General features: G+C 33.4%; 3 protein-coding genes across 21 annotated transcripts; all 3 read left to right on the top strand.

Moving 5' to 3' along the window:
- The first annotated feature begins 2,128 nt into the window (after nucleotides 1-2,128).
- Nucleotides 2,129-5,371, top strand: AAE7 (acyl-activating enzyme 7). Of its 2 annotated transcripts, XM_022282381.2 has the most exons (4): nucleotides 2,322-2,463; nucleotides 2,882-2,974; nucleotides 3,191-3,778; nucleotides 4,207-5,371. In XM_022282381.2, exons 2-4 carry the CDS (start codon nucleotides 2,963-2,965, stop codon nucleotides 5,101-5,103), a joined length of 1,497 nt encoding a protein of 498 aa, XP_022138073.1. In that variant the 5' UTR covers nucleotides 2,322-2,463; nucleotides 2,882-2,962; the 3' UTR covers nucleotides 5,104-5,371. The 2 variants fall into 2 exon arrangements, with proteins under 2 accessions (XP_022138072.1, XP_022138073.1); XM_022282380.2 differs by lacking the exon at nucleotides 2,882-2,974 and having other exon boundaries at nucleotides 2,129-2,463.
- Nucleotides 5,372-11,579: 6,208 nt separating this feature from the next.
- LOC111009410 (uncharacterized) lies at nucleotides 11,580-14,038 on the top strand. Of its 2 annotated transcripts, XM_088123695.1 has the most exons (7): nucleotides 11,580-11,891; nucleotides 12,154-12,312; nucleotides 12,436-12,498; nucleotides 12,645-12,692; nucleotides 12,952-13,017; nucleotides 13,133-13,201; nucleotides 13,818-14,038. In XM_088123695.1, exons 1-7 carry the CDS (start codon nucleotides 11,841-11,843, stop codon nucleotides 13,824-13,826), a joined length of 465 nt encoding a protein of 154 aa, XP_087979821.1. In that variant the 5' UTR covers nucleotides 11,580-11,840; the 3' UTR covers nucleotides 13,827-14,038. The 2 variants fall into 2 exon arrangements, with proteins under 2 accessions (XP_087979821.1, XP_022138174.1); XM_022282482.2 differs by lacking the exon at nucleotides 12,154-12,312 and having other exon boundaries at nucleotides 11,605-11,891.
- Nucleotides 14,039-16,556: 2,518 nt separating this feature from the next.
- PPR40 (pentatricopeptide (PPR) domain protein 40) lies at nucleotides 16,557-25,920 on the top strand. 17 transcript variants are annotated; one of them, XM_022282170.2, is made up of 4 exons: nucleotides 16,557-19,012; nucleotides 19,862-19,913; nucleotides 20,078-20,186; nucleotides 25,416-25,920. In XM_022282170.2, the coding sequence occupies exon 1, from the start codon at nucleotides 16,719-16,721 to the stop codon at nucleotides 18,768-18,770; it is 2,052 nt and encodes a 683-aa protein (XP_022137862.1). In that variant the 5' UTR covers nucleotides 16,557-16,718; the 3' UTR covers nucleotides 18,771-19,012; nucleotides 19,862-19,913; nucleotides 20,078-20,186; nucleotides 25,416-25,920. The 17 variants fall into 17 exon arrangements, with proteins under 17 accessions (XP_022137862.1, XP_087980122.1, XP_087980119.1 ...); XM_088123996.1 differs by lacking the exon at nucleotides 19,862-19,913 and adding an exon at nucleotides 19,271-19,353; XM_088123993.1 differs by adding an exon at nucleotides 19,271-19,353 and having other exon boundaries at nucleotides 19,862-20,186.
- The last annotated feature ends 1,912 nt before the right edge of the window (nucleotides 25,921-27,832 follow it).

Below are 27,832 nucleotides of genomic sequence, written 5' to 3'. Positions count from 1 at the left end.
TTTGTCATTTTTCCTGTATTGGGAACATTTTTTTTTATTATTATTGATATAGATTTTTTTAAACTTTTCTACTAAAAGAATATAAAGTCACAGGACATATTTAAGAAGAATCAAATTATCTTAAATACAACGACACATATTTAAGAAGATACAAATTTGTCCCTTCTAGCTTTCTAAATATAGCAAGAAAAAAAAATCCAAACCTCATCCACCAAAAATACTAAAATAACTTTGTGATTATATGGTACATATCACGAGTAAAATAAGTGATATACGAGGATAAAACATAAATTATATAAAAAACATATAAATAGATACGAAAAATATTTAAAAATATTGTCAAATCATAATCTTGTTGTTATATTTACAAATATTTGAATGGTCCCCTTAAATTTCTTAAAAAGAAAAGAGTAAATTGTAACAGTGATATTGTGAAAAAATTTTAAAGTTATTTTAATATGTGCTATAGACCATAAATTGCTCTAGGGAAAAAATATATATACCAGACAATTATTTTGAGAACGTTTTAGAAAAGAACTCCTTTGCATAAGAATCCAAATTTCTACATCAAAAATGGAAAAAAAAAATTATAGACTTGTTTAATTTAAAATTCTACTGCCTCTTGAGAAATCAAAATTAAAAAGAAGAAACCACGATAAATTCGATAAAACTATATTTAAAGGAATATTTTGTAATACAAACAATCGGGTAATAAGTGGTTAGGATTTATAGGACAAAAAATTTAAATAATTGGAAACCTAGTGGCATGACGTCACCATCGAGTCGAGAAATACAAATTGGCAATTAAATTAATACAACTCCCATGGACCATATGGATATGTCGAAAAGACATGAGCCATGGAAGAGCCGCCTGCCATTTATTTCAACAAAATTAATGGTTTTATTTCATAGATGATTTAATTTTAATGGCTAAATTACACACACACACACACACACACACACACACAAAACGACCTTTCAATTTTATCATTTGTTTAAAAAAACACTCCTAATTTAAAATTTTAAATATTTTTATCACATTTAAATAAACATCAGGTGATATTTTGAACAAAAAAATTAGTGCATAAGAAATTGGGATGATGTGATAATTATGTGGAAGCTCACTTAGAGTAAGTCCGGAAAATGGCAAACATGAAATAAGTTTGCTCTTAAAATGAAGATTATGCAAGAACTAAGGTAAAACGGAGAAGCAAACTTTTGAAAATGGAGAAAAAATATTTTTAGAGTAAATTTGGGGATTTAATTGTCACGTCGTTCCATATGTTGTTAGGTCAACTTTCTATTTAAAATATTGACAAATGTTTGATCAATATGTATTTTTAAAACGTTTATGAAATGTCAAGAGTATTATTGAACATAATTGAAGGAGTTTTTTAAACAAATGTATTTTTGCAATTTAATGAATTTCTAAATTTTCAAGACTAATACATCAAGTTTGAAACTAAATAAAAGCTATATTAAATTATTAATTTCGACGTGTGTATTTTAAAAACTTATTTGTATTTTAAAATATTATAATAAGTCTATATGTTTGTCTGACTCGTCCAAAAATCAACTAACATATATCTATAATTAAAAAGTTGTGAGTTCGATCTCTCACCCTACCTATTGTACTTAAAAAAAAATATATAAAAGATTTTTTTAAATATAGCTACTTTTTAGAATGTCATTTCAAAAATTTATTAGAATCTTTTAAAAATACAAATATTAAAAGTTAACGGAAAAAACTTGCATTTGAAATTAAGTTAACGAGGATTGGACTAACATGAAACTAGTTCGACAAGTTAAGTTACCTATCTTCGATCAAAAGATAATGAATTCGAATCCAACATGTTACAGGAATTTAAACATTTCCTATTTTGTTTTTATTTTTGGTACAACATGTTTTATAGAGGTGTAAATAAAAAATAAACAACTGATTTAAAATAAGATAATATTTATGGTGTTGCTTACAAAATAAAAAATTTATCACTCCTGGGAATTGGGCAGTAAAAGAAAAAAGTCTGATCAATCACAGACTCAAAACGTCTGGACCGTCTGCAGCCGTCCGATGGCTTCTCTCTCTACAGCTCCGGTGCTATATAAACTCTCGGCTCGACCGCTTTCTCTCACTGTATCAGCGCCTGACATTTGTTGCTAGAGAGAGAGGAAAAAAATAAGAGAGAGAGAGAGAGAGAGAGAGAGAGAGAGAGAGAGGAACTCGATTGCCGAGTGATGGCCGGAGCCGGAGCCGGAGCCGGAGATATAGACGATCTGCCGAAGAACGAAGCAAACTACACGGCCTTAACGCCGCTGTGGTTCCTCGAGAGAGCTGCCTTGGTTCATCCTTCCAGATTATCGGTCGTTCATGGATCTCGCCGCTACACCTGGCTCCAGACTTACCGCCGGTGCCGCCGTCTGGCATCTGCTCTTTCGCACCATTCCATCGGCGCTGGACACACGGTATATTTATTTATTTATTTTTATTTTTTATCATTTTTGCCGGTGGTTAACTGTCGTCGCTGAGAGTAATCCTTCAGACTGGCCTTGGGTTTTATCGGTAAAATAGCCAAATCGGTGTGTGGAAAGTAATTGTTGGACGGATTAGTTTTTGTGCGGTTTGCTTCTTGATGATAAAAGTCAACTTGAGTATGGAGGAGAAAATCGCATTAGGCTCGTTTCTAGCATAAAGTGACGATTATATAATTGGCTTTTTAGGGAAGTATTGGTCGGATTTTAGTCTTGGTCTTGTCATGCAGCTTACTTTATGATGTGGAACGAAAAACAGTAAGGTTTATTCTTTATAGGCTTGAATTGAACATACAAGCGTGGGCGTGGGATTTTTTGGCTCCTAATATTCGATAACTCAACTTTTTTTCAGGCTGTAATGCTTCGAAATGGCTGTAATCTTGTTAATAATTCCAGAAATTCATCATACAACGATCATGTTACAAAATAGTCTATGACTTTCCACGTATGTTCCTTTGAGCTCTCACTTTGACTTTAGGAAATTGCACATTCCAGTTATGACACGGTGCTTTGAGAGCAGAGTCGATTAAATTGCTTGAAGATCAACTTTTCTTGGGCATAATCCTGGGAGTTTTGTGATCTTTCCGATATGTACTTATCTAGGCAAGTTACTGATGTTAACTGTATAAAACAACGATTGGTTTCTTGATGTTGCATTTAGGTTGCAGTAATTGCACCGAATATCCCAGCTATCTATGAAGCTCATTTTGGAGTTCCCATGTCTGGAGCTGTTCTGAATTGTGTTAATATACGTCTAAATGCACCAACAATTTCTTTTCTTCTCGGCCACTCATCATCTGCAGTTGTAATGGTGGATCAAGAGTTTTTTCCCTTAGCAGAAGAAGCTTTGAAACTCCTAGCTGAAAAAGGCCATAGCCATTACAAGCCACTTCTAATTGTTATTGGTGATGAAAACTGCGATCCGGAGGCACTGAAATATGCTTTATCCAAAGGGGCCATTGAATACGAGAAATTCCTGGAAATGGGTAATCCTGAGTATGCTTGGAAACCACCAGAGGATGAATGGCAGAGCATTACTCTTGGCTATACATCTGGTACAACTGCAAGTCCTAAAGGGGTGGTTTTGAGCCACCGAGGGGCATATGTCATGTCTTTGAGTGCAGGCCTGGTGTGGGGGATGAATGAGGGAGCTATATATCTTTGGACTCTGCCAATGTTCCATTGCAATGGTTGGTGTTACACGTGGGCACTGGCTGCTCTCTGCGGGACAAGTATATGCCTCCGACAGGTATCAACAAGAATTTTTTTTGCTGTTTATTGAATAGTTCCTAGTATGATAAATCCAAACGATAATAGATCGAATAGAAACAGAAACATTAAAAAGGTTTTGGAAATTAAAATGGAAGATTCTTATGAACTCAATTCATTCCATGACGCTGTGATGCAATGAGCTCCACTTTGCGGGAGGGCATCATTTTCATGGCTCATCATCAGGCAATAAAGCTCTTTTCAATTTTTCAAATGCTTTACTATACTATTGGATACTTTTCAATAGAGCTCCTTTCCCTTGAGAAATTCAACGATGGCATGTTTTTATGGCTTTCTAGTGTAATATCACCAGAAAGTTATTTTCCTGGCTTCTAATTACTGTAGAACATTGCCCATGTTATATGATTCTTCTTGACAGCAAGTTTTTCTTTTCGGTCATTGGTACAGGTTACAGCTAAGGCAGTTTATTCAGCCATAGCGAAACATAAAGTAACACACTTTTGTGCTGCACCTGTGGTTCTTAATACCATTGTTAATGCCCCTCAAGAAGATACTATCCTTCCCCTTCCTCATGTTGTCCATGTAATGACAGCAGGAGCTGCTCCACCGCCTGCTGTATTATACGCCATGGCACAGAAGGGCTTCCGGATCACCCACACCTACGGCCTATCTGAAACTTATGGCCCCTCTACAGTATGTGCATGGAAGCCAGAGTGGGACTCATTGCCTCCAGAAACCCAAGCGCGAATGAACGCTCGTCAAGGTGTACGGTACGTTGCGTTGGAGGGTCTAGAAGTTGTGAACACCCAAACAATGCAACCCATTCCATCTGATGGAAAAACTGTCGGAGAGATCGTAATGCGTGGGAATGCTGTCATGAAAGGTTACTTAAAGAACCCCGAAGCGAACAAAGAAACCTTCGCAAATGGGTGGTTTCACTCCGGTGACCTCGGCGTGAAGCATCCCGACGGTTATATCGAAGTGAAAGACAGATCAAAGGATATCATCATTTCTGGAGGCGAGAACATTAGCAGTGTGGAGATAGAGAACTTTCTCTACCAGCACCCAGCAATACTGGAGGCATCGGTTGTCGCAAGGGCAGACGAGCGGTGGGGAGAATCTCCTTGTGCTTTCGTGACGTTGAAGTCGAAGGTAGATAAGGCAGATGAGCAGCGGATGGCTGAGGATATTATGAAGTTTTGTAAGTCCAAGATGCCAGCTTACTGGGTCCCAAAATCTGTGGTATTTGGGGATCTACCAAAAACCGCAACTGGGAAGGTTCAAAAGCATCTGCTGAGAGCGAAGGCTAAGGAGATGGGGCCTGTTAAGATCAGCAAGTTGTAATATGAGCCAAGCTTAGACAGCCCCACCGGAATGAGCTGCTTCCGCAGGTACTGAGTTTGTATTCTAAATTCTAATACACACTACACAGCTCACAAACCAAGTTTATAAATAGTTGTTATCAGTTTCACTACATTCTAATAAGATAGGTTCAGGATTCATGGTCAAGTCATTTGTACCTTTTCTTAGAGGTCGAATGTTTGAATTTCTACGGATATAAGTATATAATTATAATAAAGATCGGTAAGAGACACTTTCGAATTGTCTTTAACCTTTGTTGTTAAGTTCTTTTTTTTTTTAACTTTTAGCTCTGGTTGTAAACCAAAATTAGGCTCCACTTAATAACCATGTTTTTTTTTTTAATAATAAAGTTAGTAAACACTGCTTTCACTGTATATTTTGTTGCACACCTTATTTGTGTAGCCAGCCTATTAATGAAGAAAGACTAGAATTCCTCACACGTGGGCATCTCATCCCAAAGACTTGATTGTTCCAATGTCCCGTGTTTTTGTTTTGCATGAACTTTTTCAAAATGCTTTAAAATGTAGACTAAAATCTGAAATTTGAAAACTAAAAAAAGTAAGTCATATTTGCTAACAATTTTGTTTCTGGTTTTCTATTTTTAAGAGTATATCAGAAACACTCCTTTCTGTTTTGCATCTATTTTTTAAAAACATTTTTCAAAATTTAAGTTAAATTGATAAATAAAGAAAAATTAGTTTTCAAAAATATATTTTTGTTTTTGAAATTTGATTAAGAGTTCAACTATGTTTTTTAAAAGCGTTAAAACATATTAAAGAGTTTTTAAAAATTTAAGTTAAATTGATAAGTAAAGAAAAAGTAGTTTCAAAAATATATTTTTATTTTTGAAATTTGATTAAGAGTTCAAATATGTTTTTTAAAAGCGTTAAAACATATTAAAGAAAATTGTGAGATTTTCAAAATAGAAAACTAAAAATAAGTAATTATCAAATGGGGCGTAATTTTTAAAAATTTGTTAAGTTCAAACTCAAATGTACGTTCAAGAAAGATGAAAACATACCAAAGAAAAACATGATTAAAACGAGGCTTAAATAATTGAGTTTTTAGTTTTTCACTGTATCTCTTTAAAATTTATATCTATTTCTTAATTTTTTTTAAGTATTTTTTAAAGTTCTAAAATTTTGGCTTAATATATATTTGACAAGTAGCACCAAAACAAAGGAACAAAATTTTGAGAGTAGTGTTTATAACCTAAATTAAAAAAATAAAAAACAATATGGTTATTAATAAATTATTTTATATACATTCAAATCAATATTCATAAATTCTTTGTTTCGGAGAGGAAGAAAATATTATTTGTTTTTTATATAGAAAAAATAAATCATTTACGAGAACACCCTAAAATGAAAACTAAGAAAAAAAAAAAAGAAGAAGAAATCAGTTGGAAGCGAATATTATTAACATTGAAATGAAAATTAAAGAGAGAGGTTGTTACTTGTTAATAAATAAACTCACTAAGAAAAATCTAACAATTGATTAATTAATTAATTAAAGCAGTAGGGATGTAAAACAACTTAGTATTAATGTCAAGTAAATTTAATGAATTTGTTCTTTTTCTCTCTCTGCAATTAGTGCAGATATAACAGAAAAGGCTATGAAATTTAGGTTAAACAATTTACATTTTTTTTTGAGACAGGTTAAATTTACTTTAAAGATTAAGTTTTTTTTTTTGTTTTTTTGTTTTAAGAAAAGAATAAACTTTTATTAAGAATAAATAAGACACTGATTCGCGATTCCTCTAATTCGAAAGTCCCACGAACCAGATAGTGGACACAAAAATTACCAACATTCTCTAACGATTAAGTTTAATTTTAATTATGATAAAAATGTATGTTTAAGGTGTTTAATAATTTTCATAATTATATTTTTTTTAGTACAACAATCTGTAAGGGTGAAAATTTAAATTCAAATTCATGACTTTTTGTCGGAAATATAGGTATTAACCAAGTCTTTTCAAGTTCACAATTTTAATTTAATTATGCTAAGGTTATATAAAACACTAGTTTTTATTATTTTTGCTGTTGAAAAGGTGAGGTGGACAGTGGACACTCGAACAAATTAGAAAAAAGGTCACTTATATAATATTGAAACTCTATAAACACTTTGTTTTTTAATATTATTATTATTGTTTATTTATTTGATAAATTTAGTGCATGATTTATTTTTAAAAAGATTATTTTTTTAATCATCGTTCGATTTTCCTTCTACGGTTATAGTATTTCAAATTTCATCTATTTAATTATATTTGCTTACGGTAACAAATTTATCCATATGGAACCATCCGTCAATCCTTAGACGACATCGTTTATGGTTGAGTTTAAGACCGTATCTGATCATCTTCGAGCACCTAATTTTCGTTCTTGATTAATGAAAACATCATTGACAAATACTTTCGTAATTGTTCGTCTTTCATAAACCCAAGAATTTCACCTCTGAATATGAAATACGAATGTCCTTGGTAAATGCTTTCGCAGTTGTTCGTCTTTCATAAATCCAATAATTTCACCTCTGACTATGAAATACGAATGCTCTCGATTGTCTTTGTTAATCATTACCCTGATTCTGAAGGCCAATAGAATAGAATAGAATCGAAATCGTATGATGTTATCTATACAGAGCGTAGACTTCTTTTGAGCACTATAATTTCTTGAAAGTAACAGTGTTGAAGATACATCAACGAAATAGGTCCATAAAATTATATTAATTTTTAAGAGTTTGTTTGATAATATTTTTGTTTCTTGTATCTTTTTTTTTTAAATGTTTGAGAAAGGCATTTCTGACGATTTTACTCATAAAAATTTCCATGAGTACATTTAGTTTTATTAGTTTAAATTTATTTTGTTTTGGGAGTGTGAAATCAGTTTTTTTTTAACTAAAAACAGTTAAAAAAAATACAGTGAATTTCAGCCATCAAGTTTTTTATTTTGGCAACAATTAAATCTAGTTTTTTATTTTCGATTTTTCCAAAACATAAATAAAAAGTATTATTTTAATTTTTTTTGACTTACAACTGCATATTGAATATAAAAAAGTTAATATAAAATATAATTTTTAAAATTTTAATTTTAATATAAAATTTTAAGAGAACAAGAACCAACCAATGATTACTTAACCTGTTTTTTTTCTTTTCCAATTGAAACAAGTTAAAGAAATAATAAGGGAAATCCTAAGAAATGGCTACCTACGGAATATCATAATAATGAAAAATGACTAAAATTTTCATAAATTGGATATATGACCATACTTGATTTCCTGAATTTTAGGGGAGGGGTAGAATTCCATATTTACCCCTCCGCACATTTCATGTCCATATTGTTCTTTATGATTTCTCCATTTTACCCATCCAGTTTTCAACAACCCACGTTCTATAAATCACATTATTAAACTACCAAATCCCTAAAATTTCTCCGTAACCAAACCAGCAAAATCTCTACATTGTAAAGCTATCAAATCTACATTATCAAACAACCGAATTTACTTATATCATTCAAACATTTTAAAAATATTATTAATTTGTCTCCAACATATAATCTAATTAAAATCTATAACAAACCTAACTAATTGGGTAGTAAATTCCGTTGTAATCACATCTTCTAAATATTCTTACACTTATCGATCCCCATTTTTTATCAACCCAACAATCTCAAGTTCCTTCAGACATGGAGGGATCAACAAATGGAGCCGAGAATGACTTGTAAAGTTCGAGTCTCCGATTCTGTGATCGAAATTTATCGGGTAAGCATTTAGATTATAAGAAGAATTCAACTCAACAATACAAGAACTGAAGGTTTTTTTTTTCTTCTCCTTGATAGTTTTCTGCCACAAAATATGTCATCCAAACCGTTTATTGTCATATTCATTTGAAGTGAAGCTCTACTCTAGCTTGATTCTTTGGATGTGCGGATTGTGTCATTTGAATCCCATTTTAATTTGTGCATTTGAGTCCTACTTTGCAAAAATTAGAAGCAAACATTGGAATAATCGATATTTAAGGTAATCTAATTATTGAGAGTTGAGAGAAAGTAGTAGAAGATAGGGAAGATGATTGGAAAGGAAAATGAGTCTCCTTCCTCATGAGTCATTATAGTGAGCAGTCGTATGATCTCATCTCGTCTTTTGCAGTCAAGAAAAATCCAGATACTGTGTGTATCTTTATTTACTCTGTCTTTATTCTGACTAACGCATTTTTTCTTTATTCTGTCTATACGCTTATTTACCCTATATTAGATAGAGATTATCTTTAACCATGGTAAAAACTAAGTAATGAAATGGTGCAAGCAAGTCACTCATTATAGTGTAAGTAAACTATTTTCAGTATCACGTAAGTATTATTATATACGACGTATGAATAAGAAAATATCTTAGCTTCATCCTCGTCCAGGTGCTTCACCACGTTTCTAGTTTGTCATTACCTTTATTTGTAGCCATTTTTGTATGTTCTTTTTTGATAGATTACGTTTTTTTTTTGCAAGAATGAGACGGTTCGCGAATTTGGTATTAATTTCCGTGTCTCACAATGTAGCTACCCCCTCCATAGTTTTAAAAATAGGATTTGATTTTTCAATCTTATTTTTTCTAATCATTTTCCACTTTTATTTACGTTTTGTTAGACCATATATTTTTCATATTTTTCTACATTATATATATATATATTTTTTTTTTTTCAAATCATTCATTTAACCGATTTTGTTTTTGAAATTTTGAAATTTCTAAATCTAGATTTTATTTTTGAAAATTTTGAACTTTAATTCACTATTTTATTTCCTAAAAGTAAACTATAGTAAAAAGTTGTTTCGAGGATATTTTTGCCACAAAATTTAAGGGATAATAGTAGGATAATTTAGCTATTTTGGTGGGAGGTATATTTGTCTATATTAAATTCTAGTATTGAAGTATAACTCTCTCATAGCCATTTTTGTTATATTAGATACTTTTGGTCATTTTTCAAGTAGAACTATTTAATATAGTCATTCCTCTAGTTGTCCCAAATAATAAACACTTATCAAATGCAATTGTATTTTTTTACTAAAAGAAAAAAATAAAGAAGAAAGAAAAAAACAAAAAACCGACAAACAACCAATAAAAATCATAACATTATGAACCATAAATGATTGGGTTTATATAAATTTTACTTTGACTTTTGAATACAACAAACAGAAACATTATTATTAGAACTCTAGATGAAAAGTGAAAACTATACTATAATGACTCCAATACATGAATGTCAGCTTTCTTTTTTGTTAGTACATATGAAAGTCTAATTTTAGTACTAGTTCATGTATTATATATATCATATTTAATTTTCAACCATTCACTTTGTTTTTTTTTTCCTAATAAATTCAAATGCACCATCATCATGATTTTTCAATAAGTTCCCACGTGAATCTTTCCTTCCACATTTCACCAATTATTGAAACTTTTTATTTATTTATATGTTTATTTTTTTGGTTGAGTTCACCAATTATTGTAACTAAAGCCATGGAAATTGCAGGAAAAAGAAAAGAATATTCTATAATATATTTTGTTGGGATACGATTAAGAAAAAAATTGTGATAAGTGTGCTTTTGGCAGAATTTTGTTATAGTTTTCGTCATTATAAATTTATAAAATAACCTTTTAATTCGTAAAAGGTTGAAAGTGGTAACGGGGGTTGGTTTTGAACGTTGTCGGTAACGGCTAGAAGGCTGGCACGTGCGAGAAGCACGAGCTGGCGTGCGTTTCCGTTCGACCAACTGACGGCCGTTTCAGTAACTTTTTTTTTGACAGCGCCGTTATAAGTAACCTAAACCTTATAGCAAACGAAACAATATTTCCTACATAAAGGGCCAAAAAAAAACAACAACAAAAAACAAGAAAATATTATATGGTTCATTTGATCTCAAATATTGTCGTAATTCAATCATATAAATGGATGTCACTTTTAATTTTCAACGGTGGAAAAACATTTTAAAGAGAAAATTTGCATTAAAAAATGTGAATCACAGAGGAAGTAGGTGCATTGAAAAATGTGATGAGAATTGATTTGTTTTTTCTCCATTGGAGTTATTCCTCTTTAAAAAAATTATAAAAAAATATTCCAAAGACTTTCGATATCATGTTTAATAAATCTCTACTAATTCATTCAACTCAACGCTCAAATACTAAATGTCTACTTAATTTCAACTCGTCATGCAATAAATGTACTATGTTAGAGTATTAGAATTAACGACATACAAACCTAATCAGACACCAGAATAAAATTTATTATTAGATGGAGATTCAAACCTCTAATTTTAATCAATTGACCTATGTTCAGATTCGAATATAAGTGAGAAAAAAATATGTTATACGTGTAGAAGTGACGAGGGTATCTTTTTTTTTCTTTATATATATATATTCTTATCTTACCCTCTCACTCCTTCCATTATACCTTTTGAAACTCTCTTTTCATATATGTCGTCTCTCTAGATCGGTCCCATTATTCTCACTTTTGTATCACTTCTCTCCCTCTCTTTTTCATCTCTCCCTTTCCTCCCTCCTCAAGCTATTATATTGTTCACAATCTCTCTCTCTCTCTCTCTAAATTGATTTTTTTTTTGGCAAAACTCTCTATAAATTGCTTGCCTAGTTCCACTCCTTCCCCTCATCTCTTCATCTTCAATCTCCCATTGCTTCATCTCTCGCTCAAATTTCTCTCTCTAACTTCTCTCTCTCTAGATATGGCAGAATTCAATGGTGGGGAGGGATTCTGTGCATCTCACGATCATGAGGTACTCTTTAAATCTCTCTTCAACCAACCGTCTGATTTCTACTTTAAACAAACCATATTACACATATTTGGCGTCCGTTTGATTATGTCCGTTGACTTTGACTTCTATTCTCCAATCAAACGGTGCCACGACACCGGATGTACCCAATCCCGACTGGGTTTCAGCCCCACCGGATCATTTCCATCTCGACGACATGTCGGTTTCCTTATAGCTTCAAAACTCCTTTTTCTTTTTTGTGGGTCCCGGAATCTGCAACGGCTAGAGGACAGAAAAAAACGGCACAAATATGTCGAACTCCGTTTTCTTTTCACCAACGGCGTCCTGGCGTGGGTCGGCGGTTCGCGTACCACGACGTCGTATTGGGATCGGGTCGTTGGGCTGTCAAAAACCCGATCACGTGGAAGCCCTGTTTTTCAACCCTGTACACGTGTCTCCTCCTTTTAACGACACCCGTTTGCCAACCTGGAAATTATAATAATTATCTCTTTACTTGCTAATTAATTAATTTATGAGATTTTTTCTTTTTGGGTTGATTATTTTATAGGCAATGTCCACGGGAAAGAAGTACGGAGGGTTGGTGCCAAGGAAGAAGCCCTTGATTTCAAAGGTTATATATTTTTATATTAAAATTTTAATATATTATCAAGGTTGTTGTGGAATTTTTGGTTTTTTTTTGGGGGGTTTGGAAAGTGAAAATTATTATTTCTTTTTGGTGGGAAAATAAGAGGAGTTAAAAGTGATGTTTGGATGCAGGATAACGAACGAGCCTTCTTTGATTCAGCGGACTGGGCCCTATCCAAGGTGATTCTGAAACCCGAAGATAAAAACTTGGGCCCAATCTTATTTCTTAACTGAAAGATAGAAAATTGGGCTGGCCCAAATGTAATTAAGGCTTGGCCCAGCCGTAAAAGGTATAAGAAAACAAGTAAAATAAAGAGGTAGAAATGATCTTTTCTCTAAATACATTTTGCCAAAAACTAAAAATAAAAATTATAAGTTGAGCATTGAATTTAAATTTTTATTTATTTTGTGCGTGTTTATTTTAAAATGGAAATTGCAGCAAGGGGCTCCTGGAGTACATAAAAAATCAATGGCAATGGTTGAGACTCTACGACCTAAATTACAGGTAATAAATAATAATTTCGCGTAAAAAAATTCCATTCATTAAATTAATATTATTTTATTGCATATTTAATTAGAGTATTATGTTAATTGATGGAAACTAATTTTATAATTGGCAGAGGACCCAGCGCCAACAGCTTCCTCCTCGGCAGCCTGCTTGCACGTCTGGACAGGACAACCTTGTAATGGTAAATTCTGTTTTATATAAATTATAAATATTTCACAGTTAATTTTGTTTTTAAACTTTTTAAAATTTTAATAAATCTTTGAAATTTAAATTATCTGTAGTTTAGATAAAGTGGCGCCAGAGATTAATTAGGCATGTAATTGAATCGAGTAAATTGTTGTGCAAAATCAATATTTAAGTTATTATGTAAAAAAAATAATCAAAATCAACAACTCACAAATGTAATTGAAACTTTTTAATGTTTAAATTGTAAATAAGTAAGATAGCCAAAGTTTAGGTACTCAATATGTTACTTAATCTAAAACGTAATTTGTATCAATTTCAAATCTATTTTTTTTAATTGAATTTTCTTGAGTACTCATCCATCTATTTTATCGGGTCTAATTAGTTCTTGGATTGTGCCCACCTAATCTAATTTTAAAAAAATAGTGTAACATAGACTAAGGATTAATATAATTTAAAAGTTATGAATGTTTTAAAGATTAATATATACCATATTGAAAATACATAAAAAGTAATTTAATTTCAGTTATAAATATTTTTTCTATTACAAATAATTAAATACATTCTTTAATATATTTTTTTTTAATTTTTGTTCATCGTTCATTCTTTTGCAGGAAGATTGAGACCTAGTGCATCAGTTTAGAAAATAATAATTGAAAATGAAAATCAAGTGGGAGCCCTTTTTTTTTTTTAATTTTAATTTGTTTGGGCGCACTTGTCTTTTTCTTCCATGCTTAGTTGAATGGAAATGTGTAAATGAACCATTTATTAAGTAACAATTAATGAATATCTTGACGACATTTTAAAAATATACAAGTTTTAAAAATTATTTATATAAACCAATACGAATATAGTTTAGCGATTGTTGACTTATATCTTAAACTTATAGGTTGTGTCCCACGGTGCACCTAAAATAAAAAATAAAAGATTATTTATAAAAGAATAAAATTTGAATTTTGTTTTTCTTACTTTATATGTTTTCAGTTTTCTTAAAATATTAAGAATAGTACTATTTTGTTTTTTCACTTAAAGAATAGCATATTGAGTGTAAAAAGAAATCAGTATATTAATCTACAATATTATATACTTGAAGCATAATTTTCATGTTTTGTTTAATGTAAAATTTTTAAACAAACAAAGAGGAAATAGCACACATACTTCTGTTTCTAGTTTTATTTTTCAATAAAAAAACAATTATTAAATTAGAGTATACATTTCTTACTTAATAAATAAATAAAAAAAATAATGAGAAATGACATGTCATTAATTTCCTCTAAATTATTTTAATTTACCTTGACTTTTTTAGACCAATAAGTCAATCTATGATATTTGACACGTCATTAATTTTACCATTTACACTCTTATTGGAATTAATAATTAAATAAAACGATTCAAATTTAACTAAACTACACAACGACACTGCAAAGCTGCTTTAGTGAGAGAGAAATTTGCTTTAGTGGGAGAGATTTGATAAACCATAGGGATAGGATGCAAACCAAGAAAAAGATTTGTAACTCCTTGGGTTGCGATAGTATAAATGTTTTGTGAAATATTTGGCAACGAGGATATAATATACTAAAAATTGATGTTTTATCCTCCATATCGCAATAGAAACCATTCATTTAAGTGAGATGGAAGAAAAGCACGGAACACAATTATTATAATCTTGTGCTATCAAAAGAGCTCTTTCTCGATTGCTAGGGTTTATTTACTATGAAATATGTATCACGTTTCTTATTTTCAGATTTATTGAATTGTTAATATTTTTTTTAGACTATTTTTGGATTATATAATCCAAACAGTGAAACTTCAACTTTTTGTATTTTTAGATTTTAAATTTGAGACTTCCAGATGAAGAATCATATTAAAAGAAAGATAAAATTTCTATTCAATATACTATTTTATTTCATTGTTCTAAATTATTTCATTTAAAAAAAAATAAAAACAGGTGAAACATAATAATATTATAAAATAGCAATTATTAAAAATGTATAATGTATATATTTTTTTTTCAGTACAACAATTAGAGGTGAGATATTCGAATTCATTATCTCTAAATCAAAGACGTGTGTTAATTATCATTGAACTAAATTCATATATTGGCAAATGTATATCAAATTAAGTTAATTAACAATATTTTAAATTGAACTAAACACGAACATAAATATTGTTTGATTAAGAAAAATCTTACTTCGAATCTCCATCCACATACAAGACCATGTGTTATTGTAAAGAAAAAAAGAAGAATGAAAAAGAAGATTGAACTTTTTAGATGTGTTCAAGATTGAGACGGGTTTGAATCGAACTACAAAATAATCGAGAGGATCACAAGAGGATCGATGAACTGAGTTCGAAATGAGTGAAAGCTCATAGAAATTATGTTAGGCCAACACAAAAGTAGGATTTAAATCTATATGCTAAAAAAGAAATAGACGTCAAATGTACGTGCGCCATTTTGAAATCGTATTTTATAATTTTCTTGCAATAAGATAATAAAGATGTGTTTGATTGAGGATTTTTTTTTAATAGTGCTATTTTCAAAAGTAATTACGAAAATATGCCACCTCCCAAATTATTTCCAAAAATAATGTTTTGGAAATAGCAGGTCGTCTCTTGAAGTGGCAAATACTGGTCGTGAAAAGACGACCAGCTAACGTGACGCTTACAAACCGCCACGTTAATTTTTTTAAAAAAATAAGGTTTGGTAGTCTCTTCAAGAGACGACATATATCGCGGGATTTCAAAAATCCCACATGATCGTCTCTTCATAATATTATTCTAAGCAAAAACAAAACTATTATTATATATATATATAATACAATGTTTTAAAATGAAATCAATACTGTAGTGCAGTGGATAAGAGATCGCTTTATAAATTAAAGGTCATGGGTTCGAGTGGTGATATTGGAGTTTTTTTTTTCAACTCAAGTATCACTATTCAAACCCGTGACCTTTAACTTATCAAAAAAATCTCTTAGCACTGTGCCACAATATACATTTTATCTTGAAACGTTGTGTTATATATATATAATAATTGTTTTGTTTTTGCCTTAACATTATTTTTGGAAATAGTTTAGGAAGTGGCATATTTTTGTAATTACTTTCGAAAATAACATTATTAAAAAAAAATCCCGTTAGAGATCTAACCAAAAGAAATTACAAACTAAATATTTAGTTTAATTGTAAAGTTATATTAATTAATTTATTAACATTTTTTATAAATTTTATATTATTACGTAATTTACAATACATTATATTTTATCTTTTATCTGTTTAATTTTAACAAACATAAAATGAGTTTACGAGTTTTATTAATAGAGATAAGTGTATAATATGTAATTAAGAATCTTCCAAATTCTACCATGCTTGTATTCTTCTATCTGGAAAAAAGAGAAGCAGAATCCTAATTTCCAACAACAGATCCATTTTCTCCATAGATAAAAAATCAGTGGGAATTCGGTTCGAGATTTATAAACGAAGTGAGCAGCAAGCCTTCGGGTGAGCTCCTGAAGGACATGAGAGGGCTTCCTTCTTCGGCTTTCAGGGCAACGCCTGTACTAAGAAATCGACTGACCAGCAAGAATCGGAGACAATTCCCTTCGAATACAATCCAGAGAACTTCAAAGCAGAGCCCTTCAAGAGGTAATCCTGCTCCACTAATTACCCATTTAAAAAATCCCAACTTGGTTCGGCTTCCCAATCCTTCTCCTCTTGCTGATAAACTTAGTTCGAGTCTTGAACCAATTGATCATTCATATATTTCTAGAGTTCTTTCGAGCAAGGACTGGCTTCTTTTGTTAAACCACGAGTTTAAGGCCAGCAGGATCGTTTTAGCTCCTCAATTTGTGGTTAGTATTTTGCAAAATCAAGAAAACCCATTGAATGCCATAAGATTTTATATCTGGGTTTCCAACGTCGACCCATTACTTGCAAAGAAACAAGCGATTCGGGGAGTCCTTGGCCGCAACCTTTACAGAAAAGGCCCTGACCGTCCGATGTTGTTATCTGTTGATCTGCTTCAGGAAATTAAAGAGTCTGGTCTTAAAGTGACTGAGGAACTGCTTTGCATATTAATTGGCAGTTGGGGTAGATTGGGTTTGGCAAAATACTGTGTTGAAGTATTTGGGCAAATTGGGTTTATGGGTCTTAATCCCAGCACGAGACTGTACAATGCTGTAATTGATGCATTAATCAAGTCCAATTCATTAGACTTGGCTTATTTGAAATTTCAACAAATGCCGTCTCATAACTGTGTTCCTGATAGGTTCACTTATAACATTCTCATCCATGGTGTTTGTAGGCTCGGGGTGGTGGACGAGGCGCTTCGTTTGATCAAACAAATGGAGGGATTGGGATATTTTCCAAATGTTTTCACATATACAATCTTGATTGATGGATTTTTCAATGCCAAGAGGGCTGATGAAGCCTTCAGAGTTTTACAGAAAATGAAGGAGAGGAATGTGGTTCCGAATGCAGCTACTATGAGATCCTTGGTTCACGGAGTTTTCCGTTGTATTGCCCTGGATAAGGCGTTTGAATTTTTATTGGAATTTGTTGAGAAGAAACAGGGCGTATCTCAGTTGGTTTGTGACAATATTCTTTACTGTCTTTCAATGAATTCTATGGCCAGTGAGGCTGCAATGTTTTTGAGTAGAACTGGGGAGAAAGGTTATGTGCCGGGCAGTTCAACCTTCAATGTCACCATGGCATGTGTATTAAAGAAGCTAGACCTGAAGGAAGCATGTGATATATTTGATATTTGTATACAGAAAGGTGTCAAGCCAGGGTTCAGTACTTATCTTGCACTTATTGAAGCTCTGTACAAGGCGGGAAAAGTGGAGATTGGGAACCAATATATGGATTGGATTATAAAGGATGGTCTTGTTTCCAACATATATTCATATAATATGATCATTGATTGCCTTTGCAAAGGCAAATTAATGGACAAGGCATCAGAAATCTTCAGTGGTCTGCAGTATAAAGGCATTTCTCCAAATATTGTAACTTTTAATACTCTTATAGGTGGGTATTGCAGAAATGGAGATATGGATAAAGCTCAGGAACTTCTTGAAATGCTATTAGAATGTAGTTTTAGACCAGATATCTTCACATTTAATTCAGTAATTGATGGCCTCTGTCAAGCACACAAGTATGAGGATGCTTTTGGTTGTTTCACTGAAATGGTTGAGTGGGGTCTCAGTCCAAATTCTATCACATATAACATATTAATTCATTCCTTTTGTGCGATTGGAGATGTTGCTAGATCTACTCAACTCTTGAGAAAAATGCAACTCAATGGTATACAACCCGATAGTTTCTCCTTCAATGCCCTTATCCAAAGCTATTTTCGAATGAATAAAGTTCATAAAGCTGAGAAGCTTTTCAATTTGATGTTAAGATTGGGTATACAGCCTGACACTTATACGTATGACATTTTTATCAAGTCATTGTGCAAGTCAGGTAGGCATGAAGAAGCGAAGGAGATGCTTCTCTCAATGAAAGTGAACGGTTGTACTCCTGACTCTTATACTTGCAGTCTTATTAGTGATGCTCGTGCCCATATTTAGGTCTTTATGACAATGCTGATGATGTTACGAAGACTGGAGAATTATGAGAAGAAGAACATCATATAATTGACTTGGAAATTGGGGATTGGCCATTTGTTGGTACTGATCTCATGATGTTCTCTCATATGAATTTACATAGAAGGCTACATTGTTTTAAGCACTGACAAAATCAAAAGCATCCATTGTTTCAGAGATAGGTGGATGGGTGACTCACATTTTGTCTGATGCGTTGATGAAGTCCGGTGAGTTTTCAGACTCCAAACGTTGTAAGGACAGACGAGATTCTTGTTGAATTAACCAAGGTGTACAAAGCTAGCTTGAATGTCCATAGTTATTAAAATGATCATGGTGTTTTCCTAAATCTTGATGCTTGACACTAAGAGCGATGTATGCTAAAACTCAAGCTGCTATTGTTATCTTCATTTGCAAATTTGCAATTACACATAGGTGTGTGGTATGGCACGATCACTTCCATTCTGGCTTCTCTTATTCTCTTACAGTGTAGTAGAAACTCCAAGGGTCATTAATTGGGGGAACGGAACTTACCATCTGCCTGCTGCATCATCCCAAATGGCACAATAAGGTGTTCATATTTTGGAAACTTATTTATGCTGTAGTCTTGGAGTTTCTTCTACAGCAGGAAAAACAGAAAGTTCTGTATGATGGATGTTCATCTGTCATTCACGTGACCTTGATACAGCTTATTGGTTTTTAATAAGAGGCAAATACTTTATTGGTTGCCAATTATTGGTTTTTAATAAGAGGCAAATACTTTATTGGTTGCCAATGTAAAAAGGGGACCAGATGTTATCTTCCTATGTATTTATTTTGCAAAGAAGAGTCCAACTTTAAAGAATTATTACTTTGATTTCTCTATAAGATTATAACCATAACTATTAACCTATGCTTGATTTGAGGACTGCACACTCCATTGCCGATTGTAAATCAGGTTTTTGAACTATTATAATGTAAGACATTGGGGATCTTCTATCACCAACAGATTGAAAACAAAATTACAAGCAATCTTGATATCATTAGTTTCTTGTGTTATAAAAAGGACTTGACATGGCTGTTTCTTTTGGATTTTGAAGGGGGATTTGGTCTGTTAGTTTCGCATCTAGCTCTTATGGAGATAACATTACGGTATTAAAGTTGTCCTAATAGCTTTCCACTCTGCAAATTGACCCTCATATTATTTGCCACTTTTTTTCTCTATGCAGAATGGCTATGTTGCAGAGGATTATATGATTTTCCTTTAATTATATCTCTTATAATTGCCATTTGATTGTGGTTAATACTTTTGATAGGTTAAGTGGATGAAGTTGTACGTGTAAAGGGATGCCACAGGTTTTGATCCTGTTGAAATTTGTCCAAGAACTTGATGTGTTTGGGTCTCGCAAGGACGTCGGGATAGAGGTAATTACTGATTACGCAACACATTACATGAATTCTGTTTAAAAACTTACTTTTGATATTAAACATCTTTTGCTTGTAGTCTTACTGGGTACTAGGAGGGTGATGGTTTAATACTCATATCGTGTTATGATTTTTTTTGATGAGAAACAATATTTCATTGATGGTATGAAATATACAAAAAGCCATATAGACAATTACAAGAAAACTTGCCAACTTGTAATAAGGGCATTTAGTGAATAGCTATTAAAGGGGTAGAAACATTTACATCAACCAAGAGCTAGTATATAACTCTATCAAAAAAGATATCAAAAGGAAGGACTTTGTCATTAAAGACCCTATTGTTCCTCTCCAACCATAATTTCCACAGAAAAGCTCGAACAAACTGCACCCATAAAGTTACTCTTTCCTTCTTGAATGGGTGTCCCACCAAGAGTTGTTCAAGAAAGGTAGATGGCTTGTTGTGAAGGGCTGTCTTCCATCCAAAAGAAGTGAGGAGGTGGTTCCAAAAACGAGATGCAAATGAACAGTGGATAAAGAGATGGCCTTGAGTCTCTTGTGCCCCAAAACAAAAAAGACAGCAATTTGGAGAGAGAGCTATGTGTGGGTGTGTTCTTTGGATCCTGTCCTGGGTATTTATCGCCCCATGACTAAGTTCCCAACAAAAAAACTTAACCTTTTTGGGGCATTTTCCTTGCCATATGCGAGGGAGAGGGTGGAGGCCGGTTGGGAAGCATTGGTAGTGAGGGCGCCGAATGCCTTTTTGGTGGAGAAGGAGCCGGTTGCATCAAGAGGCCAAGTCCATCTGTCAGATTGGGAGGTGGGAGTGTTTTCATTTAGGATGTGGGAGAGACGCAGCCAATCCGATAACTCTTCCTCTTTAAGGGGTCAACGAAAATTATAATCCCATGAAGAAGATGTTTTCGTCCATAAGTCTGTGATGGCTGCCTCTTTGTTGGTCGAAATGGCGTATAAGTGTGGGAAAAGGCAGTCCAGGGTTCCACGCTTGAGTCATCTGTCCTTCCAGAAACTAATTGGACTGTTTTCTCCAACTCTACACAAAGCAAACCTCTTGATAAAGCTGGTTTGTTGATAAATTCCAGTCCAAGGGCCTTTGTAAACATTAGATCATATGCTTGGCCATGTGTACGAGAAAGACCCTGTATATTTAGAGCTTTCTCCATAGTTGGTTTGGTTCTGTGATGTATCTCCAAATCCATTTGGAAAGTAGAACTCGGTTCCTTTGTTTGAGGTTCCCAACACCAAGGCCACCTTCACAAATTGGGAGTTGGGGGTGAGACCAACTGATGAGATGAGGCTTCCTATTTGTAATCTCTGAATACCTTGCCAATATGTTCATCTGCTTTGCTGGATAATTTGAAGATGGAGAGATAGTATATGGGCAGATTAGTGAGGGTGAGTCTCCCCCTTTTGAAATGGATAGATTTCTCCATTTGCTAAGCCGGTTTTGGATCCTTTCTATAATCGGCTTCCAGAAAGCCTCCCTTCTAGGGTTACCGTTCAGAGGAAGACCCAAATAGGTACTTGGCCAGCTCCCATATGCACAGCCCCAATCCTTGACGATCTGTTTTGTAATTTGTGGACAGGTAGAGATGCCATACACGCTGGATTTTTTATAGTTTATGTTGAGACCCGATGCCATCTCGAAGAACTTTATGACTTTGTGAAGACTTTTTATGGTGTTGGGTCCTTTTTAGAAAAAAGGAGCGTGTCATCTGTAAAAAGGTGGTTAATATGAACCAAGCCACAACTAGAAGTGTAACCTGTTAAAAGGCCTTTGAGCTCTCCATGAAGAAGCAACCGGCTTAGGACATCCGTAACCATGATGAAGAGGAAGGGGGACAATAGGTCCCCTTGTCTCAAACCTCTCGTTGCAGTGAATGTTCTCCTAGGCTTTCCGTTGATGATGATGGAGAAACTTGTAGAGGAGATACATGCTCATATCCATTTCCTCCAGGTCACCCCAAAACCTTTGTAGTGCATAACCATATCCAAGAAATCCCAGTCAACCATGTCAAATGCCTTTTCGAGGTCCAGTTGAAAAACGATCCCTTCATCTTTTCTAACAAGCCATACGTCAATAATTTCGTTTTCCATGAGAGAGGAATCAAGGATTTGTCGTCCTTCTACGAAAGCAGAATGGTGATCAGTGATGGTGAGGGGAAGGACCTTCTTAAGCCGTTCAGAGAGAACCCGAGCAAGAATTTTGCAAGCACATAGAACGAAGCTTATGGGTCTGTAATCGTGTCCTGTTTTGGCATCTCTCCGTTTGGGGATGAGGCAAATATAGGTCTCGTTTAGGGTAGCGTTGATGATTCCTTTTTTGAAAAAGTCGTGGAACATTGCCATAATGTCATCTCATATCGTGTTAAGATTGCTGTTAGTTATCATATTTTCTTTAGTTAGACTGCAGTACAGTAAGTTTCTTGATGCAAAAACGTGGAGATTTCCCCACCACATTATGCAATGAATTCTGGAGCAGTAAAACCCTGTAGAAAACCAAAACTTTTGTATGGTCTTCGTGGCAGGGAGGAGTCAATAGCAGTGACGAAGTCCAATAATCTCACCCTAACATGTCCTAGCTGGTGCATTTTATGCAAGGAACATGTAGAAACTATTGTCCAGTCCATCTCTTCCCAACTGTGAGTTTACTCTCAAGTGGTGGCATGCTTGCCATAAAGCTTCCATTTTCGGTGGTGTTTTCCAAGAACCATAAGAGAAACCATAGAGAAAACATTATGGTGGTCTCTGTTCAAAGGAAAAAGTAGAATTTGTGAAGGCTTCTGTGGGAATTATGGTTGATTATTGATTGGAAATAGAACCTTCTAAGACATTGAAATTACTGGTGATGCTTTTCAGTTATTGGGATAGGGTATCATTCTGTCCTCTTCCTCTAATTGGAGCTCTCTTTGTAATTATTTAATTATTTTTTAATTTTTTTTATAATTATTCTATTTCATTATTTGTGCCAATTGGTGTTTTTTATTGTGTAAGCTCCTTGGCCTTTTATGACCATGTTTTGTCCTCTCATTTATATTCCTACATTCTTGAATGAAAGATCTTTCTTAAAAAAATGATTGCTTTTTAGTTAAAAAGCTTCATGCCATGATCTTAGTGGGATTTTAGCGAGAGGTATGCCCAGAGCGGGTGCATTGAGCTTGAGGGTTGCGGATGGGAAGGGAAAAAATCAAAGGGTAAAATGTTTTGTTCATAGGTGTAAGCGGTGACGAAGATAAACTTGAGGACTTTGACCAATTGGGTGGAATTGCCTTCTTTTGCTTTTCATATTTTAAAAGTTTCGAAGAAGACGGATTTTTCTCAAGGAGGGAGGCATACTTTAATCTTGCAATCTCGAGTGCAATCCCCCTTTTCAAAATTCTATCTGACATTAAACAGAAACACAAGTGGCTTAAAGAGGAATTTTTTATGGGAGGTTGTGGAAAGGTCCCCCCTTTTTTCTTTTTAACAAAAAACAACTTTTTATTGATTGAGGAAAAGGAAAATTGTTTAGGATACAAGCCCCAGGAGCAAAATAGAAAGAAAAAGTCAAAACTAGAAAATGACAATCTCAAGGAGCAATACAATCAGATTGAATAAGAAAGAACATTAAAAAACCAAGAACCACCAATGAAAGGCTCAATAACAGCAGAATTGAAACTTGGGTACCAAAAATCTCCAATTATTAGACGAAGAAAGAAGGATTTGAAGAAGAAAAATCATCAAGAACATCCTCATTCTTAAGCTCCTTTAAGTAGTCATTAAACAATAGAAGCTGATTGTTAAGTAGTCATTAAACAAAAGAAGAAAAGGGGTTGTCCCCATTCAGTCAGTCGGAAGTCAGTGTCAAGATCTCTTGAGGGGGGTGGGTTGAAAATTTGAATTACCAGAGATTAAGGCCCTTTTGTTTTGTTCAAGTGGTTGTGTTGGTGTTTATGACTCCTCTCTAAAACCACATGCCATTGTGAGATTGGATTAAGTAGATAGAAGGTTAACCCCATCGGCCATTGGTTAGATTTTAATGAGGGTTCTAATAACTCGCAATCTCTAAGCCTCTTCCTGGTTCCTTTAGTTTCTATATAGAGGATTGTGGCATAATCAAATTCAAGGACTAATTGATTGCTAAAGATTGCTCAATAGCTTCTATTATTTATGTTGGGGGGGTGATTAGCAATTATTTCTCTTGCAAATTTATGTTTTTACTCAACTGGTTTCACTTTCCTTGTCTCACCCCACAAAAATGGAAGGGAGAAAAGGTGAGTTTCCTTTCCTGGTTTGTTGTGCTTAGTAGAAATATCGAATCTGTTTGTGGCTCTTCTGCTTCTACGTGTAATGATAGGTTCTCTATAAGCAGGCGTGGGAAGATTTGAATCATTTGTTGTATGGAGACGTTCTTTTTGTCTTGAGGTTTGATGTTATGACACAATGGACAAATTCTCTGTGCTTCTTTGGCAAGTGGTCTATTTGCACTTTTGTAGGGTATTTGGTTGGAAAGGAAATAGAGGGTCTTCTCAATGAAAGTGCTGTTTCTTATAAAAAAAGAGGAAATAGAGGGTCTTTTCAGACGTAGAGGATTCTTAATGGATGTTTGAGAGTTGGCCCGCTTTAATGCCTCTATAAGATTTCATACTTCTAGACTTCTTTTTGTAGTTGTCATTCACTTTTTCTACCAACAGCTGGCTTCCTTTTTTCTCTAAATAAATTTTGCCCTGGTGTTGGTCCGACTGCTCTTTCTGGGGCCGTGTTGCGTGTCTTCATTTATGTTAATGAAAGGTCGTACGTTGTTAACGGTCTAGGTATATGATCCAGAAGCCATTTTAAAGGTTAAAGGGAGATGACCTTGGTTGCAAAATGTATTTTGGGATACTTCCATATTAACCCGATTTTAAAATGTAGTCATCTATCCATCTACACGATCAGTTTTACGTATTAGCAACCTACCCATCAAGGCTGCGACTGCAATTTGTCATCGGGCCGATGCCTATGCATCAAGTTGATGATGAAAAAAGGTTTCAATGTATTGATGGCTAGCAACTGACATTCCTTTGGTCTTGTTGGAATATTTGTCTATTTGCTAAATCAGGACCACCGCATTGATCCATTTTGGTTAAATGCCATTCTGCAAGTGGGTTTTTGTATTTATTGTATTTGCTCGGCAACTTGAATTCTTTCACCATAACTTTATGAAAGTTCTCTTTAATTGCATTTTTGCAGGGATAGTTACTCGTCGAGGCGAAGGAGAATCTGTTGGGCTTGAACAGAAGTTGGTATGTTTCACTCGATGATGTCTCTTCAAGACCGCGGAAAGTCTTGACATCATGAGTCAATTGGCTTGCTTTTCAGTCAAGTTTACTCCGACTTGGTGAGCTCTAGAAATGAAGGCTGCAACACTACGTAGAATCGTCTATCTACTACGACTCTTAACCGACGAGATCTTAAAGCTTATGATAAGTCTAACTCAGCATGGTCTACCTTCTTCACAATCATAGACTGTAAACTTTTTTATAAAAAAGTCAGTTATTTGGATTCTCCTACCTACATGATCTCCTTTCTATTGTTTAGATGTACATAATATCAATCCGATCGACACAAATACGTATTCAATCGCTGTAATAAACACTCTTCACAATGTGTTAACTGAAGTTTATGTCTTTATCATTATTACTTTTGGAGAATATTACAATTTAATGGAGTAATGTCACAAATATCTTTTCAGCTATACTGAGGTGAAATTTAAACCCCTTTTGAGGAAAGAAATTGAATTTCTTCTTTGAAATTGAGTTTCCAGCCTTTGTGTTGTGAAATAAATGAGACATGTGCTTTATTTTTGTCTTTTTGGGACAGGTTGGAGATGACATCAACAGCTTCCAACTTCAAAAAGGGAAAAAAAAAAGGCTTCCAACTTAGCTTAGAAACCCCAACAATGACCTCTCATTCAGTACATCTTTTTGCAATGATCTACTGGTCGCTTTCTTCTTCCTTTTCAATGTCATTATATATATGATTTGCAGGTTGGATTTCTTGCAAAGATCTGAGATTAATCGGAGTGTATGGATTTGCTACTTTTATTCGAAAACGTGAATTCATTGTTATTTCACATTGTTGTCGCTCAAAATTAGACTTTGGTCGTAACTCCGAATGTTGGATACAATTTAGTGACTGCCACGTGTCAATGAACCATTGGTCGCATGGTACGTCACCATAATAACTTATTGCATAAATACATCTTCGTAATGATTGGACTAACCAATATAGATCTTAATGGTCGATCTTAATAAAGGACGAGCTGACGATCACAACTTTGCACTTTACTGCTCTTAACCATTCTTCAAAACAATATGTGGATCAAAGGTTATGAATAGAGGGGACATGCTCTACTTTCCAAGTGTGTTATACTATTTCTCTCTTTGAGTAATAGATCGGACATAGATTCACTAGAGCATTGGAGTCTCTCTCTATGCATGTTTTGTGTAGGTCAACTTTCAGTTTGAGCATCGGAGGAAGATCTAAATCGTGATTAAAAGCTGAGTAATAAGTTCTTGAGAATGCTTCTTCCGACAAAAAAAAAGTTTTTGAGAATGCATATCGTTGTCTTATGTGTGATAGAGCTAATATATAAACAATTTTTTTCAACCTTCTAAAAAAAATATATTTTTTTTAAATTGAGATTCAATTCTCAAATCTGCGGTCAAACACAAACATGTAATATAACTTTATTTTAATGAATCCTTTATTTTCATATTTTTGTTTTTGAATTAACAACCAAACACACCGAAAATCACATTATGTTTTTTTTTTCTTGCTATTAAAAAACTAAGTAAAAGAAATGTTTCTCAGTAATATTTCATACTTTCTAATTTAAATTTTGGAGAACAAGAAAACTAGAAATATATATATATACACACATAATTTCGAGGGTAGAAAACTAGAAATAGTTATAAAATACTGTTCCAACTTTTTCAATAAAAAAAAAAGCCAAAGAAGAACAAAAGACACATTGAGTTACAATACAATTTTGTTCCTCTTTTCTTAAAAGCAACAAATAAAAAATATAAAAAAACCATAAACCAAAAACCAAAAACAAAAAACACGAAACAAAAATCTTATCAACATCCTGTACTAATAATTTTGCTACTTAAAATAATAAGAGACCGTTTGTTTCATGGGAATCTTGGGATGGTCATCTAGATGCCCGTATTTGTTAGATACGAATGTTGGATTCTCGGACATTCTTAGATGCCCGAGCATTCTAGGATGCTTATACGGGAGACATCTGAGCAATTTTAGATGCCCTCTTGTAATATGAGTTTCTCAGATTCCCGTGTTGAGGACATCTTCTTTTGACAATTTTGTCCCTCATCGTTTTTGTTCTATAATATTTTTTCATCAATATTATTTATTTCTCATTTATTTTATCTTATTTTAAAAATAAATGTATGCACTAATTCATTGATAAATATCTAAATATAATTTTATTTATATACTACATTTAGATATAAAATAAACATTAGTTAATAGTATAACATATTCTTAATTTGTTTTAATTCAAATTTAGGGTGCAATCCTTCATTTATTTTACTCTTCCAATAGTACCCACATAAACTAAAATTGACATAAAAATATAATATTAA

The sequence above is a fragment of the Momordica charantia genome (assembly GCF_013281855.1).
Source record: "Momordica charantia cultivar OHB3-1 chromosome 5 unlocalized genomic scaffold, Mcharantia_2.0 BLBB01000005.1, whole genome shotgun sequence".
NCBI classification, from domain to species: Eukaryota; Viridiplantae; Streptophyta; class Magnoliopsida; order Cucurbitales; family Cucurbitaceae; genus Momordica; species Momordica charantia.
Note: the sequence above shows the minus strand (reverse complement) of the source record. Positions and strands in the feature narration are given on the sequence as shown.